The sequence below is a fragment of the Aythya fuligula genome, chromosome 12, assembly GCF_009819795.1.
Source record: "Aythya fuligula isolate bAytFul2 chromosome 12, bAytFul2.pri, whole genome shotgun sequence".
NCBI classification, from domain to species: domain Eukaryota; kingdom Metazoa; phylum Chordata; class Aves; order Anseriformes; family Anatidae; genus Aythya; species Aythya fuligula.
In genome coordinates, this window is record NC_045570.1 from 13,721,342 (window position 1) to 13,740,581 (window position 19,240).

General features: G+C 35.0%; 1 protein-coding gene across 2 annotated transcripts in view; it reads left to right on the plus strand.

The window, feature by feature from the left end:
* The window catches only part of CDH8 (cadherin 8), a 147,654-nt gene that overhangs the window by 61,442 nt on the left and 66,972 nt on the right, over positions 1–19,240 (plus strand). For both annotated transcript variants that reach the window (XM_032195343.1, XM_032195342.1), the window contains exon 5: positions 8,987–9,106. In XM_032195343.1, the coding sequence (XP_032051234.1) occupies positions 8,987–9,106 (120 nt within the window). The remainder of the gene's footprint in view (positions 1–8,986; positions 9,107–19,240) is intronic.

Consider the following 19,240-nt stretch of genomic DNA (forward strand, 5'->3'; position numbering starts at 1 on the left):
TTGTAATTCTACCCTTTAGTTTTACCAACCTATATATTGTCCTGAATATACCAAGCTATTTCACTGGCTTCATACAAAATTGTTAAAATTAATGCAATTGTTCAAAATACCTAGTACTGATGGCAGCAAGTACTTGAATGTTCAAGTTCTGAAGACAGTCTTGTTCTTAGAAATATACCCTAAATTACCAGTGCAAAGTATGGAGCTATAAATGTATAATGGCTTTTGACAGAACTTGCCTTTTTCTTTCCATTAACTCATCAGGAAAAGCCATTTGAATCAGAATCAAAGTCACTACTCCTTTTGGAGTTCCCTGTAGAGGAACACATCTTCTGGTGGTGCTCTGGTTTCAGAGGATGAGGAAAGACAGACAGACATAGCTGTATGTTTATCATGTGATGCCAGAGCAGAGAGAATTTTAGTATTCTTTGGTACATGCTTCTCTAGTCTGTTGAAATGTACAAGAATCTGTCCTACAATCATTTTTTCAGATGATTCTTGGCTTCATGTAGTCAGTTTATTCCTGGTATTCTGCATCTGAAATTCTATCTTGTGGTTGCATTGTACATATTGAGCTGATGGTCGTACTTCTGTTCTGTGATTTTTGTGAAAATAAATCTTCGGCTTAGGCTTCTGATACTTTCTCTTTTGGTCAAAACATGAAATCCACTCTTCACAAGGATTTTTCTCATTTTTTCCAAATTCTGAATCTTGAAGAAAAATGTTTAAAACAATGATAGGGTTTTTATATTGTTGTTTTTGAACACATGCCATTTCATTTTTCCAGACAGCTGTGCTTGTGACATGAGCCCATTTGCTGGCCAGTGGATAATGCCTGAGTGGAAAAGAGATAGATGAGTGGTACACCAGTAAAGATTTCTGCCAGACTGGGACTCTGTGAAATGCCACAGAACTATGGACTGGCACTTGTTCTCTATTTATTTGCTTGTGGGAAATGTAGGAAGTTCTAACCACAAAGTAGAAAGTTCTAGGTTAGAAAATTATATTCCATGTAGCAGTATTCTTGTAGAAATTTGTATTAGTGTAAATTATATCATTCTGATAACACAGAAGGTTTAGCTTTACAACACTGGATACCAATACTCCTCAAGCACTGTAAATTCAGGTGGCCTGAGTTAAACTTTTCTTTGATGGACACTCTTGACATTTGGGAATATAGGATTCAGTTCCAATTCAGAGTCCATTTTTTTTCTGTCACCCCTCCCCTGAATTGGTACCCTTGTCTTTGTTTAGTTGCTGAATCTGCAGCACATAATGTTTCTTCATGAATACAGATAAGCATTTGCCTGTGGAGCTGATGTCAATACAGCTTTCTCATGAATCAGCCACTAGAGTACTGCTGGGCAGCTGATTCAACTGTACCCTTTCCCCGGGGCGCAAATGGTCTCTGCTGCCATATGCTTGCTCCACAGCAGCCTCAGGGGCCAATATTTCAGAGTCTGCTTTTGCAACCTGGATTATCATTGCTGGCATTATAGGCTTCACCCTACCAAACAAAGCAAGCAGATCATCAAAACTGCAAGATTATACCAGCCGTTTACTCTTTTCACAACAGAAAGTTAGAAATGGAAGAATTTCTGCTGTAAGCAGCCGGGGCTACTTTATTATTTATTTATTTTTATTTTTACATATTACACCTGAGCATAACCTGAAACTTTCATTGAAATCAACAAGCCTTTTAGTACTTTTTCCACTTGAAAATATAGCATACAATGATCATCCAATCTTACTGTCTTTGCCTAGGAACCTCACAGAATGAATGCTGAGGAAATAGTCAATTGATTAGAGACAAGCAGTCTTCCCAAAAGTCCTGAACAAAACAACAGCTGTTTCCGAAATCTCTCACAAATATCAATTAATATTTCATAGTGAAGGTGGTATCTAAAGGGAGAATAAAAAGTAATATGAAAAGAAACCATAACTCTTGAATATAAGACGTATTTTACCCTTCTACTGTTGTCTGTGATGTTAGAGGCTATATTCTAATCCTAACAAACAGCCACCCAGGGGAATTTATAAGGGAATATCTGTAGGCTCTTTAATGGCACCATTTTATAAGTTGTAGCAAGAACAAACTGCCAGCCTTAAAACTGAAAGAACAGTGCCCTTTCTTATTAGATTTGTGTGAGCTAAATCCAAGCAGTAAGTAATATCAGCAAGGATAATTGCTAAAGGATTATCTATATCACTGGATCTAAGTATGTATTTCCTATGTAAAACATTTTTTCCAAAAATCAAGTGGAAAAGGCAACGTCATAGTTCCTAACACAATTAGCTTATGTACAAAAAATCGTAAAATACGCAGTTTATTAGATTTCACAGTCATGCTTCCTATAGTCCTCATTATACAGCTGTAAAATGTTGAAGGTTGCCAGCTTGCTCCATTGTCTGTAGGCTGTACAAAAAGCATTTTTCTCCTATGCATAGCAATCACCTTTCATACTTCTACACTTACACATTTGCATACAATATATCTTTCCCATTTGCCTCGCATGATAAAAGTCCTTAAAATGGCACATGAGCAATCCAAAGACAGAGATGTCTTACATGTTGTATGGTATTCTGTTGTTCAGAGGTTTTTACTTATACACATGTTGCACATTAATATTTTTAAAACATTTAATTAACTTTTCTAAACCATCTATTAAATTGTATTAAGATAGATGTAACATTTAGAAGAAAGAAACAACTCAGATTCTTCTCCTGATTATGGAGCTAATCCTGACTTTGTTTTCCCCATATGTATGAAAAGATAAAAGTTTTCCTAGTGGGAATTGTTCCTTGCATTTTCCTGCATGGTATTCCATACTTTGTCATAGTGGTTATTTCCTGCTGTTGACCAAGATGCTCCTGTTTGATTCTTTCAGTTCCCTTCTTCAAGCCAGGTTGGTGAGGTGTTAAAACTTCTGTTTTAGTCTCTCTCTTCTTTTGGGCAGTATCTGCCGTTTTCTATAGGTCTGTAATGTACTGACTTCTCAAATCTCTCTCTTTTTTGTGAGTTACATACTAGTGCTTCTATGTTATATATATATATTAAAAAAAAAAAAAAAGTAAAACAAATAAATAATACTTTCTTACTTGAATCTTTTAGATTATTTTTTAATTTCTCATGAAATATATCAAATGCAATTTATTTCAGAAAGTGCATATGTCTATATAAGTATATAAGTGCACATAGGTTTGTATATAGGGAGAATAATGTAAATGACAAGTCCTGCAAGATCTCCGCTTGCATGTTAGTGTGAGAGCTTACTTGACTGAAGTTCCTGGAAGGTTGGTATGACCTATTTTGAGTACATATGTATAAGAGAGTAAACATACAACTCAAATTTAGGCATTCACTTTAGCTGGCTAGTGTAATTTGGATTCCCCTCTGGTCAACCAAGAAAGAAAGAGCAGTTCTTTCCTCCTCCCTTGGACAGATACCTTGTTGCACTAGGCTTCTGCTCTAATTTAGCCAGTTGAGCCTAAACTGAATAGTATGAATAAAGCTCTTTTCCTCCTCCTTTACCTTAATCATCATAAACAAGATCATGACAGCATCACAGTATTTCACTACTTAGAGTCAAATAAATCACAGCCGGGAAAGACAAATTACCCTATTAGTTAATCTTCCTGTCTTTCTAGGGTTTTCCCTTAGAATACATTATCTAGCATCCTGTGCAATAAAGTGAACTCTTCAGTGAGGAGGATTCTGTTATTTCCCTTGGGGAGCTATTCCTCCTTGTACAATTTCTCATTGTAAGGAAGCTTTTGTTGTTGTTTTCCTCTTTGCAGAAGATTAAGTGAATTCTTGTATCTATCTATGTATTTATATGGTTCTTATCACACACATATCAACATTACACCTGTAAACTACATAAATTTTCCTTCTCATTTCTCCCTCTAGGAGTAGATGTGTAGAGCATTCTACTGTAGATAGAACAGAACAGATCCTTGCTTCCTTTCTCTCAAGCATGTCAAGCTTATGTTGCCTGTTTTTTGCTAGTGAACCATTCTGGCCCATAACTCTACTCGTTGCCAATGCTCAGGGTGCCTCTTCCTCCTCCATTAAGTTTCCATCACTGTAAGGTGTCCACTGGACACTGGAAAAGCTGGAAAACCTTTCTATTTTTCACATACTTTCTTTTAAGTGTGGGAAGATCTCCTGAAAAACCCTCTGTCATTTGTTCTCAGAGCAATCCTTAAAGCTCTTCCGTGATGCCCATATCCTATAGGCACCGTGGATAAGCTGAGAGCAGGCATGTCAGGCAGCAGCACCACTGCGTGCTCACAACATTGCTTCCCGGCATGATTTCCAGCATCTTGCCATCTCCTCATCTCTCTTCAGTTGTCTGTGTTTGTCTTTGCTGGTACTTGGTTCACAGAATCTTTTGGAAGAGTACTTGTACTGTGAGATTTGATACATGTATTGGGCCTTTAGAGCTTTGAAACTGCTAACAGTAATATAAGCACATTGAAGGACTGATACAGGAGGGAATAAAATAACATATGATCTTCAAAAGAGCCCTAAAACACTCATACAACATACCCACATATACGTATGTTTACATAGTCTGTGCTTCAAATATATACCTGCATACACATCAAGCTATGCAATTTAAAATACCAGTCATAATATTATGTGTGTGTGTATTTTGCATATGTTAACAAGTTCTGAAGCACATTACACAGGTTTCTATTCCATATACATTTTGTTTGTTTGGCTACTGAAAATTCTAATTGATAGATTTTGTGTTTAAGAAATGTCCTCATGCAGAAATAGGATGATGAAGCTTAAAACTATGTTTTAGTATTAAAAAAAATCAGCCATAGTGAAAAACAAGTAAGAATGACTTTCTCCAGCTTTGAGGCAGTAATAATGAGGCAGTAATAATTTACATGTCAAGAAGTTATACAGGTTTTTATGAGATTATTGCAGTTTTATTCAATAAAAAATAGTTACCATGACAACAACTGTCATGCTACCTGTGAGATTATAGCAAAGAAGGACAGTGAAGAAAAGGCTTCATTTTGGAAAGAATGCTTATCTGACCTGCTGAATACAAACAATGCTTTGCTTTGACCACTTCTGACTGCATAGCTGCTATCAGCCAAACTCAAAATCTAGCTAGAGATTTTGAAGCACAGTGATCCTCTTAGAAAAACAAAACAGTTGGTAAATAATGGTAGGTCTTTTTCATGCAAATATACTCTTAATGCCCTGTCAGATTTGTAATCAGATCTCCTAAATGAAATGGAGATTTCAGCCTGTCAAGATCTGAGAAAGAAAGAAAGAGTGAAGGAGACTAAAATGGACCACAGAAAAGCAAAGAAAATAGAAGTCCTATGGAAAATGAGAAAACATAGTCCTACAAACTTGCATCATGGTCACATTTTTTATTTTTACCAGCTATTGCAATCTTTCAACAAAATGGTTGCTTCATTGAATATGGATTCATGTAAATTTTTGTCACTGACTATGTGTTACATCCTCTAAACATACAACTTTGATTTCTTTTCAGTACACACATTTCACTGCCATACCAAAAAATCTTTGCTTTCCTACTCCCTGTGGCAGCATATGCATTTTTCTTTCTGACTAATGTGCAGAATCTGTACCCTGACTTGCACATAAAAACACAGCCAAAACAACGGAAGAGCATTAGCTGAGCACACACATCTTATTTTTATGAAGGCTTTTAATCTTAGTTTGCCAGGAAACACAGGCTTTCTTACCTAACCATATAAAAATACCTTTATTGTTAATTGTGGCTCTGATTGCTAGCCTGTTGCAAAGAGAAACTCTGAAATCTGACACTAACAGAGTAAAACAATCAGCAATGGTTAATGGCTAAATCGCATTAGAAATATTCATTAATTAAAATCTGTTGAATCTCTTTGCAGTCCATATTTAATCACAGGGTCATTAGCATTGCAAAAGTGTACCTCAGAAGAAAATGCAGAAAAAATTTTAACTGAACATCTTAAAATTTGCCTCATCTATCTAAAAAATGGGTTTGTTTTACATAAGGCAATATTAAGTGCAAAAAGAAAAAAAAAAAAAAAAGAAACAGTAATTATGCTGTTGGACCAGATTATATAAGACTGGTATATTATTGTAATTAGGGCAACAGTAACTTGGACTATAATAGTGGCTTTCTTGTAAAAATGGCACCATTTCAAATTTATAGTCTCTAGCTAAATGAGTTTGTTGTAGCATTGACGAAGAAACAAACACAAGCCAAATGCAGTCAAAATTAAACAGAAACAGAAACCTTAGCTGTTTATTTGCTGGGTTGAACCCAGAACATTATCTTTCAAAGAGCATTTACTACATAAAAGCTTTTTCCTGGATTGATACTGCTTTTTGAATGCTAAATTTTTATCTTTAAAACTTTAAGCATATTATGCATGTAAAAAATATTTATATACATGTGGTTTGTAACTACAGTGTCTGTAGTGCAGTAAAATCCTACTTAAATATTGATAATCCAGAACTCTAGTCCAAAGCTTGGAGAGTTCTGCCACATTATGGAGGTTGCCTAAGTAATAGTCGTGGTGGCTGTGAGTTTCTTTTTTCTGCATTACTTTGCACCCTCAGGATTTTATCAGTTCTCCAGATCTTTTGTTCACGCTTAGCTGAAATGGGTTCTGTCCCTCAGGGGAGTGGCACAGGTTACTAATTCTTCTGGACCCTCAGTATCTTGCAGTGGAACCAAAGCAGCACTGAGGCAGCAACATCCTCTGCAGCTGCAGATGGGATTGAGTTTGCTCCTTTATATACTTATTATTGCCAGTGTGAACATATTGATGTGGCATGTTTCACACCTGCAGAAGACTTGAGTTATAGCATAAAACAAAAAAATGAAATTAAAGGTGATAAAATTTAAGCTATGTAAAAGCTTAACTATCTAATTTCTTTAATTTGTGCTTCATGATTGCTTACATTTTTTCTAAACAATTTTCATCAATAAGATCGTTGGGAGCAAATTAGTGAATTTCAGAGACCTCAGAACTGTCTATGATGGTTGGAAATGAAGTGCAGAGGGTGAGAGACTGGCAGTATAAGAAATTGATTCTAGGAGCTGGGAGAGCGCCTATTTTATTTTTCCCTTCTCTTCATTAGTTTTATTAGACAAGATAATAGTCACACTTCTAGTGACCTGGAAAACAGAAACAAGGGCATGCTATTTTTTGCTTCCTTTTGTGCATATAAACAGTGAATGGCAATACTGACTGTTATGTATGTGTTTTTATGTATGTTTAAATTTCAGATAAGCTTGGTGCCGCAGTAAGTGATTAAATTATTTTCTATCACAAGAAAAAAGTCTTGAGAGCAAAGCATCAGGATTGGAAGCAATGCTAGACACTGATTGCCTGTTTTATTAAGGCGTATTCAACTTTAATGTCTAATGAACACTTGGGATAAAGGATGTGTTTATCAAAGAATCAGCATACCCATTTAAATTTTGAAATCTTGAAATAAATATCTCTAAAAGTCTTCAGGAATTCTCTAGTGAAATAAGAAAAGAATAGATGTTATATATCAAATCTTTCTAAACAAGCAATGTAATTATTTCTGAAGTCCTTTGAAATGAGAGCCAGCTAGGCAAATCAAACACAATCTCAAAGAAGTCAACAGTTTCGCTTCTTTATTTTCCTTTGTGTATAGAGAAGATCATGGAAACAAAACAGAGCAGCCACTCGATAAAACACACTAACAAAAATGTTCACTGTTCTGTGAATGAGCCTTATCTTATTCCAGCCTTGTCCCATTGTATGATGTTCTGCATGAACATCTTCTGCCTTGGTAGGTTACAAAACAAAAATTTAATAATAGCTGCCACTCCCACAGAAACCTAGTACATCACCTGCTGTTTCAGCTTGGATCCAGTTGAAGAGAGCACTGACTTGTATGTTCATATTCAATATCACATATGGGATGGCATCTAATTTATTGTTCCTTTCTTCAAGTGAGGTGTAACTTGGATTCAGCAGCACAAAGTGTGAGAAGGAAGAGGAGGCTAATTTTATTGGCACATCTAGAAAGGGGGAGCATTTTGGTGGGTGCTATAATTCTTTTCCTTTTAAACACGAGAAACATAATTCAGCCCTTAACCTCTCTCCTACTCTCACCCTCTGTAGATATTTTCTATATTGCTAGCCTAGCCTAATTAATGTCATCATTATATTTTTTAAGTCATGCAAAAAAAAAAATAAAAAAAATAAAAGGTCGTTGCAGAAAGTTTAACAGAACCTACTGAATTTCATTTGATTTTGCTAATTGCAAAATGCTATGTTGCCTAAGAATGAAGAGGGCAATTTCTTTAAAATTTTCTAACATTTTTTTTGGACGGAGTGTAGAGTTTATAACTCTGACTAGGCAATGGACCCCTCATTGGCAGGCACTCATTTCAGAGACAATACAAGTTGTCCTGACACTGTCACTGTGGCCACATCAAACCATTGTTATGGCTGCAAGCCAAGAGAAGAAAAAAGAATCCTTTTTGTTATTGCTTTTCCATGCAGTCACTGTAACTTGGCAAGGTTCTTTCAAATGTGGTTTTGCAAATCTTAAATGCAACATATTATATTGTGTTATTAACCTTGTATTTCATATCCCTTTGATATGATTCCTTTGCAAATGCTCAAAGTCTACACAGATCTATCAGGTAGCTTTAAATGTGTTCTACAAAGAAACAGTAAATGATACAGCTTCTAAAAAGGTTTTTTCCTTTACCCAGAAATTCTGTCTGCTGGCATATAACAACATGAAGGAAAATGTTTTGTTTGTGTTCCACAAATACTGTTGTAGGTTATTATTGTGTATTTTATTGATTATTGTTACTTTCTTTATTTGTTATTATACCTCACAAATTTCTTTAGAATTTCAAGTAAGTGATTTTTTGTTCCTAATTATTTTTGAGTAAGTTATGCAAACTTATAGGAAGAATATAAGTTAATGTATATTCTTTCTATTTAGGCACCTTTGTTACTAAAGTAACAGCTACAGATGCAGATGATCCAGTTTATGGAAATAGTGCCAAGCTGGTTTATAGCATTCTGGAAGGACAGCCTTACTTTTCTATTGAACCACATACAGGTAGGTAACTGAATATGAATCCCTAGGTTATATTTATGCTCTGCCTCTTAAAAATGTTTCGTATAATAAACTTAAACAGGGAACATAAGGAGGTGTCTGTCAGCATTACTGAGTTGTAACACATCTCACACGTATCCCATCAGAGCCTGAACATGTGAAAAGACAAAGAAAAATCTGTATTAAAGGTAATGCAAGTAATGGTAACACTAATATTACAGAAGTTACTGAAGCAAAACTGAAGGCAGTGGAAGTGTTGTGTGACTTATAACTGGTTAGGGACTGGAAGACTTAGCCTGAGGAATTTAATGAACATAATATAATTTTCAATATGAGGCTATAGTATTTCCAGTTAAAGAAAGTACAGTTTAGCTTGGGAATTTCAGTGAGCATATTGTGTGTTTTCATTAAAAAATTATTTATTTTTTTTCCTGACTGGATGAATCAAGGAAAGAAAGAACATGATACTGAGTTTTGTTATGAAGTTTTATTAGTGTGCATTTAGGATGACTTTATTTCTCTGTGGTTTTAAAATCTTGAGCGAATAATCTGAAAGGAGTGCCAATAAATCCATTTCCTCGTGTTTGCTATACATATGTCACACTTAGAGAAAATGCATTTGTCTCTGAGAAGTGTTTTTTTAAAGTGATTTGGCATTATTTCTTATGTTCTTTCACCTATTACTTGAGGTAGATTTTAATCACTGTAAGTCAAGCAGCTGTGATCTCCTAAGGTGAAGAAAACTATAACTAATTTTATAACATAGAAAAAAAATCACCTGAATTTATGCAGCCATAAAGGAGTAAATTCCTGTACTCATGCTGATTAACAAGATTATGAAGTAAGTGCTAGGAGAATTATTAAAGGATGTTTTTGATAGATCAAATGTGCAAAGCTTTCTGAACAACAGAAAACTGTCAGACTCTTTAAAGTCTGGAAGCTTGTTAATTCTTTTTAGTGAGATTGCATGGGAAAAATAATTTACTTTTCCCAGAAATGCCCTAGCTTACAGGGACTTGACATAAATAGTGTAGATCAATAAATGGGATTCATCTATTACGTTATTTATTTCTGGTTGAAGGAAAACTGTCCTGAGTATGAAAACGATCTCTGGAATGTAATTCAGTATTTGATTTTATGGCAAAGGTAAACTATAGTCCTACAAAAAATAACTTTTTCGGTACAGTGAAAAAAACACACTTATTTCAAAAATAAGTATGCCAAGGGGGTGTTATCAGTGAAGCCCCTTAGTTTATGCTGACTGATTTGTCAAAAGTCACATGGAAATAAAACTCTGAACAGATTCCTGACCATGAAGTATAAAAATATATGATTTTGTTTTCTGTTGTATTACAAATTCTTTTGTGCAGGAATGATTTGTTGTAGCTGTCTCAGTTAGAAGAGGATTAGCTATAGGCTCTTTCTCTGTTTCTGCAAGGGAAAGTTCATAAAGTACTGCTAGTGCTCACCTGTTCCCACCAGCTGAGGTGGCGTATATTCTCCTGCTACACAGAAGATTTTCCAGTTCCTTCACATGAAATGGCCTGAAAAAAATTATTCCAAACCTAAAAAATTGTTTAATTTGACTCAGGTTTATTGTTTGTATTACATTAAAATGTTATGCTTAATCCAATGAAATAACCGTTCATAACCTAGGAAAGTGATTTCCATTACCATGAAAGCCAGAGAAAACTCCAAAGCTTTTTGGTGAACCTGAAAATCATGATTTCTCTCCTGTTTCACCTGCATTAAATTCCCCCTCCTACCTTCATTTCCAGTTATAAATATTCCTTTTAGTAGCAGTTCAGTTACCATGAAAATGACACGTTAGTTTCTAATGGGAATTTAATCATAAAGAATTCAACTGTGGTTTTGCCACAGTCCCTGGATAAGTGGCTTCATATTATGGAGCTGTTTCTGAATGAATAAATGGTTTCTGATTCCCTGTTTTTCCAAATCTATGTTGGGCATCGATTACATTCTTCTCTAAATCATTACAGCTGAACGAGTTTAGGTACTGAGGCCATCCTGTCTGTCTTTGCCATCTATATGTAATGGTCTTCATCTGTAGTATAAATACAGTGCTACTCCTACAGCTAGCCAAAGGATAGTTAAAGCTGGAGAGTATGTGGCTGTCTCTATGGTATTTAAAGGGTTTACACATTTTTTATAGTGCTTAATGTTTTAAAATGTACAAAATTTATTATGTCTTCATTCACTTAGAGAAAAAGGTATCTACTAGCAATATTAAATGTCAAAATATAGAGAGCCCTTCAGCTCTCTATATGTATGTTATCTCCATGTATCTTATCTAGAATATATAAGCAACAAACATACATAAAAATCTAGTCATTAAGCAAACCAGACGCAGGTATTCCTGTAGAAAATGCAGCCATATAATGTGCATGGTGAAAAAGACAGCTCTAAAAGGCAGCAACCTTTTGTGGTTCTTCTAAGGAGAAGTATTGATTTCAGAAAAACATAAGTAAGTAAGCAGCACATTTCTTGGTAATACAAAAATTTCAGAGCAAGGGTATGATAATGTTTATTACATACCAGAGAGAGTTTTATGGTTTGTTACATGCAGTCTCAAAATGACGATAGTATTATACTAAGATAGCTACAATTTTGCAGTAGCTTGTGGCACTGAATATTTCACCTTTTAGAGGTAGTGGTGCATAAAACATGCACGCTAGTTTAGCCTCTCTGTAATTTGGACAGTATTGCTGTTACCATGGGCATATAGATTGGAAGGTGTATTTTAACAAAAAATAAAATTTCCAATGCAAACAAAATATTTAAATGTTTGACTGTTTCTTTACATTTATCCAATGTATTTTTTCTCATAGAATCTTGGCCAAGGAAACCCATTACACATCTGTTTGTAGTACACAGGAACCCAGTTAAAATTTCCTTAGGGGAGGATTTTTGGTACTATAGTGAAAGTGTAGAAATTAGAGCATAAGAGTTAGCTAGATTAGTAGCTTGTCCGAAACAAAACAAACCTGAAGGTGACTCTCCAAGCATGGTAGCTGTTTTTTTGTTGTTGTTGTTTTGTTTTGTATGCTTGTCTGTATTGTCTGTAGCTACATTTTCACTGGGCTTACTTTTTATTAGCAGCTTTGGTAAGTGAAAAATCTTTCCAATATATTTGAAACAGAATTGATTCTGATCATAGATACTGTGTCTAGAACTGTGTCTTCCCTGGAATGGAATCATTATGTTAAGAAACAGACTATGTTAACGTGAGCTACCAAAGAATGTAAATGTTTTCCTTCATTCATGGGAGTGTTTCAAGCATTGAAGCATAGCTACTTCGAGCTTATCAACTATTTTTTCTAGGTGACTGGCCTTTTATTAGATTTATGTAGTAGAAATCAAGACTATATATTTAGATTTTGTGCAGCTACCAAAGATGCTGCCTATAATTTTGTTCATTTGCTGACTCAGTGCATAGATTGTTTTATGTCACTGTTCTGTTTTAATGGTACAATGAGAGCTCACTGCCAGGAATAATCCAAATCATGCTTTCTGTAGTACTCCAAGCATCATGAAAACAAGGGAACAGAGGTGTAAGATGTCTATGGTGTCCTTCATGCCTGTGGTAGAAAGGGCTGTTACACCCAAGGGCAAATCCAAGGAAGCAGTTTCTTACTCTTCTGCTTTTTATTTCTTACTACTTTGATATTAACTAGGTGTAATTCTTACTGGAATTACTCTTGGTTGAAACTGACATTACTTTCAACCTCCTTATTGAAACAATTCTATAATACTGGGTGCACAGGAAAAAGTTCTGCTAAGTGACCCATAAAACAATAGTTTTCCATTACATTAGATGAAAAATACATATACTACTGCAGTTCTAGTTTGCAAATTCTTCTGTATGAGTTATAGACACATGAAAGAAGGTAATTCAGAAGTTATTTTTCATTCAGACATCTGAATACGGCTTAGGGTAAATGCTTTTTTGATGGCATGCTCTGTTCTGAATATTTTTTCCCTTTCATAGGGAAAAAAAAATCACCTTCATAGGTGAATTTTAATATGACCATAGGTTCATTGGATAGAGAACAACATAAATAATACATTACAAAGATGACAGAATCAGATTTTCTATGAAAAGCTAAACTTACCATGTGATAGCATCAGATTAGTAACAGAACTTGCAATATTCAGTATAGTCCATAACTTGTTATATCTGAATAACTGATGTCAGATTTGCTAAAATTGACATTATAATTTGTGTCATTTATAGCATTATACAAGTTGTATATATTCTCCTGTAATCCAAACACTGACATTCAAAATGCTGGGGGAGGGGCTTATTTAATACTGCTAGAAGCAGAAAAAGTACACTTCTCACTTTTAAGCTTTTTCGAAGATATTAAATCATGACTGTCAGCTTTAAAATAAGATTATCATAATGGAATATAATATGAAGTGACACGGTGTTCTACAATATAGGAATAGCAAGGAAAATACATTATCAGCTGCGTCCCATTTATTTACATTTCACATGAACTTACTTAAATAATGTCACTCCTACACACACCTGAAATATGTGAACAAGACGAATTATACCAAATGCCCTACTGCACTGGAAAATGCATTGCATTACTCAAGCATAAACCCTTGCAATATATGAAAAAGAACAGCTTTTAAATGCTGCCATCTTGGTTATGGTTACTTGGTACAATGGCCAAATTTCAAGTCAGTAAAGCTGAGAAGAAAATAGAAGAATAAGGAGGCCTAGAAAACTAAAATCTCTCCTAACAGCCTGTGGATATTTCTTTGGAGAGTGAATATTTGATTCATTTTCTATGCCTACCTTTAACTTCTGGGTGAAAGTCCATATGCTTTAACCAACAGAGCTTTTAATGATTCAGTATGTGACACCCTCTGGAACACAGTATTGAACCTGAGACACTGTGTGGCTCTGAAATTTAGAACATGAAAGAGTAGGCCTAGGAGGAGTGAAAATGGCATTCGGCTGAAGTCAGGTATGAATCTTCTATTTTTATTTACAGTCTTTATTGCCTTCCTCCCTCTCGACCTTAAAATACAGTCCAGCAATAAAAATCAGTAAGGTAATGAGGGTAAGTGACAGCAACTATTGAGTTACAAACATTTTTGCGATGACATACGCTCACTCTTCTACCAAATTGTTAAAGTCCAGTTTATTAGTAATGCTGGGCAACAATAATAGCACAAGCTGCCCCCAGAATATTGTATGTAGTATTGGCGAGACACATCGTCATAAAAAAAAAACAAACTGAGACTCCGAAGAAAGTTCAAAGCAGTGTAACTAAGGTGAGAGAGACTGAAGAATATGACTTAGAATGAAAGATTGATTGAACTTAATTTGTATAAACTGGATAAGAGGTGATTAAAGGAGGATATGAAATCACTGTACAAATATTTGAAAGGTGTTAATAAAAGAGAGGCACAGGGACTGTTTCTGTAATTACTCATGATAAAATGACAAGGTAGCATTTTCAAATGAGAGAGAGATGGGAAAACAGTTTTGATACAGGAAATAACATTCAACTGCAAGGGAAAGTAATGAGTTTCTAAGAACAGAACTAACTCATGTTCAACAGACCCTTTCTAAACAGTTCAGTTTCTGAATAGTTTAGATTTAAACCCTGGTGGGATTGGCGTAGAGAAGGAACCTGTTCAACATTAGGCACAGCCTGGATTGAACTACAGCTTTCTAACTCATTTTATTAACCAGTGCTGCTGTGATATTCCTGCCAATTACTACAGATTCAGTTACAGTTAACTTATCTTTGAAACTGAAATAATTGTAAGAGGCATGAACCAGGATGGACAGATGTTGTTCTGTTGTTATGTCTTGGCAAATAAGGTGTATGAACTCATTTCCCAGGCAAGAAGGCAGGTGTGTGCAGTAGCAGAAAGAAGATAGGTTTGTAGCCCTGATAGGAGTATCTTTCCCAGTGTAGCAGAATCAGCTCCAGCACATACTGAATTTCTGGAGTCTGTTTTCAGTCACTAGCACTTGGTTACAGCACCTTCAGCTCAGTCTGTACAGTCCCTGATGTGCTTAGGTGCAATGCTGAAAATAGAGTATATTTTCAAACTAGTATGAACCTTTTTTTTTTGCCATTGTGTACAAAGTATACTGTACAACCTTAGGAGTTGTGGTAAGGTGTTTGTACAGAGAATCATTGGTGATTCTGAGTTGTCTTGGTGACAGCCCATTAGGAGAGGGTTGTACTGACAAACCGCTAGTGCAGCAGACCCAAGGGTCAGTTCTTGATTTTTGCTTAGAAGTATAAAGTGCAACCATTATGGATAAGGTATGTAGGATTTGGTCCTGCAGCAGTGGCAAAAGCAGCATTTTCTGATTAATAAAGAAAGTATAAAATCATTGTGGAGAGGTTTGAAAGCAGTTATGACAATCTGTAGTTGGTAAAGATGATTTGCTTAAGATCAAGACAGACTGGCATCTGAAAAAAAAAAAAAAAAAGTGATTTCTGTTTCTAGAGTTTATCTAGAAATAGTATTAGCAAACAGGCTGATACCACATTTATTTCTTGCATTTCAGAGCAATACCTCCATCATTTTAGAAAGCTAGTGAGATAGAGCAACAACTTTTCTCATGCTGAGTAGAAGAACTGGGGATACATATCTAAATAATATTGTGCTTCCAGAGACTGAATTAGAAGAGAGGAATTTGAGCTACACGGTTATATTTGGAAAATATCTGTAAAAGAGTCCAAAACTACATTTTCTGAAGTGTTTAGTAGAGTTATAAGTATTACTGGATCATGACAAATTAAATCATAAGGAAACAGGTTCATAAATGCAGTGCAAAATGTTTGTTTACTGCATTCATTCTCAGTTGGTGAGAGGGTGACCCTTTCACATTCCAGTGAAAACTTGTTCCCAGAGAAAAAGGAATGGCTGGTGAGTCTCTAGTATGAGATGAAAACATTTTTTTCCTTACTGTAAAACCCAGATACAAGTTCATCTGAATTGAAATGGTAGTATTATAATAGGTGTTATCTGATCATGATATTCTTCAAGAAAAATGTATCTAGTGAAAGACAGGTAGTGTTCATTTATGCACAAAGGCAAGCTTGCAAGGTCTACTTCAAAATGAAAGCAAGAACTGAAAAAACATGTAAATGGAAGTAATATGGGCTGAAAAAGTAGATATAATAGATTGTAGGTTAAACAAGAAGCTATAGAGATTTAACAGAACAGTATTTGCCCTTCATCTTTTTGTTTAACAGAGAGACAGATAGTGTCGTCTTTCCCATACAATTTTAAAAAATAAACATGGTAATAAAATATGCACACTGTTAGCTTCTCTCTTAAAAATAAAAAATGGCATAGAATCACTCCACATGTAATTATATAACACAGCATTCATTTCCTTACCTAGAGATTATTTTTACTGTGGCTAATGGCTTTGATTTGAAATACGTCTACATCTGAATGTAGTTCAGATACTCCTGTAATTGTTAATTTTTGTGTAAAGTTAGCCAACTTAGACACTACAGCTGTTTTTCTTGTCTTGCTAGAATAAAAGTCCTAGAGGCTTTAAACCTTAGTAAGGAATGGGAATAATTTTTATTAAAAAGATTATGATTTATATGAAGGGTAAATTGAATTTAAAAATAGTGGAACAGTATGCCTGTATGACATCCTCAAAGGACTAGAATTTCTTTAATTTTCAAGAAAGTTAGTAGTGATCTATTCATTTTTAAGGAATTATGGTACAGGTTTTCCAGAGGTCTCCAAGTGAACATTTTTTATGGGCTGCTAAAACATCACTGAAGTCACTGTGCTTCATGGGAGTACAAAGAATACATCTCGCAGCTCTCTGAAGAAATTACAAGATTGATTTTGCAGTAGTTTGGGTCCTAAATGGCTGTTATATTTAATAAAAATCTCCACCAAGATTTTAGCGTGGAAGGAAGATCAAAGCAATTACTTAGCTCTTCCAAAATGAAGAAGGGAATGTTCCAAAGCATGCTAGCTGAAATAGCAGGAAGTCTTCATCAAAACATGTGAGATAAATGAGATTCTTAAGAAAAGCTTTTCAGGTTCAGATTCCAATTTTGCATAGTGCTTGCTTGGGTTTGGTCCATGTTCTCAATTATTACAATGTGTACTGTTACAGTGTTACCATAAAGAGATCCTTAAAAAAGGGAAGTGAAAAATGGAAAACAGATCCTTATTTTTTATTGCTGCTTTTCCTCCTCTTCATCAGCTATAGCCTTTGTAACTTTGCTTCTTTTCCCCTGATCTTTTTCAGTTTGAGATAGTGTATATTCTTCCAAATAGGTTTTTGAAAGTAGTCCACGGGGGTGCATTTTAACCGATTCAAGTTGTGAGGCAGATTGTGTGAATTGCTCACTGTGTGCATTTAGGACCACTGTAAAAGTAAATCCCATTCTACAGCTGTTTTATTTGCTATTGAGCAGTGTGACACCAATAGCTGTTTAGGAAAAGCAACTCAGCCAAAAAAGAATAAATAAATAAATAAAAGGAACTTCCTTGGGGATGTTCTCATTCTTTGAAGAAATAGGTTACTTCCTGATTTTTTTATCTTCCAGCCCACTTCCTTAGGTTTCCAGCTTTAGTCAGAGGATTTGTAGCTAAATTATGATAGAGCTTTCTTTCCTATGCTTGAACTACATGTCCATCAAAAGTTTTCACAGGCCTAAGGTTTATAAAGTATTTTAGAATACACAGAGAAGTTTTAGGCAATATGGAGAGGGACCTCAAGCAGTATTCAGTAAGTAACCCTACCTTCAAAAAGAATGAGATCTACTCGTTCAAATTCTCAACAGGTATTTGAATAATAGGTTCCCACAGACTTTTAGTGATGGAAATATTATAAATTCTATAAGTAGCCTTCTCTAACTGTACTTACTTCTCTGGTAGAAAGCATTCACCTAACGCTTAACTGAAATCTCTTGTGCTGCAGCTTAAACCTGTTTTGTCATTTACATCGTAGTTCCATCATTTCTTCTCTTACTCTCATTGGGAAAGGAGAGTAGCTCCCAGTACGTTTTCCATATTTGGCTGCAGACTCTTTGCTCATAGTTCTCTAACTTACTTGAACAAGATTTTTCTCAGACTTTCTGCTATTTTACTCATTGCTTTACTCATTGCTTAATTCATCATCAGTTTGAATACAGAAGAGGAATACCCAAAATCAAACACACTGTTCCAGCAGTGTGTGGGGACTGAAGGGATTATTACTCCACCATTCTTGCATACAATATACTAGCTAAAATATAATCACAAAATGCTTGAATGCTTTTAACAGTGAAATGCTGTAGACTCATATTCAAGTCTTTTTGACTCCACTTTTTTTTATCTCATGAGTCACCTGCTCTATTGTTATTGTGACAGTTATTAACTAACTGTTTCACCCACACAAAATACTTTTTATTTGCCAAACGGAGTTGCATCTTGCTTTTTTAGACTATCCAATCTGTCAAAATTGTTTTGAACTGTAATCCTCTTCTTCTAGTATTTGCAATTACTCCCAACTTTGTGTCACCTGAAAGGCTTGATAAGTTTTTCTTGTCTTCCATCATTCAGAAAATACTGAATGATGCTAGAAGCAGAACAAACCCTATGAACAACTTCATCCATCCATCCACTTTGACAGTAAGCCATTGATAACTTTTCTGAATATAATTTTCCAGCAAGCGTCTATCTGCCTTACATTAGTCTTTGGTAATTCTCATCTCTTGCTTTTAAACTACACTTCTGTTTGGCGTATATCGTTTTCATCCATCATAACATGCTAAAACTGAGTTTGTTTTTATTCTCAATTTGTTTCTGGCTTGAATTGAAGTAGAGTGGGTTGAATGGTCAATGAATTAATGTGCTGTATGCCTATTAGTATTTGGTGAGCTTATTATTATTATTTAGATTTAGAATTTGGTGATTTGACATTTTCTAAAAATTGATTGAAAATTTCAGTATTTCTTGTGAGCACAACTAGAGAACTCGTGAAAAAAGAAATAAATAAAACAAATGGTTATATTTGAAATTGTCTGTGCATAACTCTGTTTGCCTTTTGTCTTGATCACATTACTTTTTTAGGAAAGGATGGAACCCTTTTGTGTTTGTTAGTTTGCCTCATAA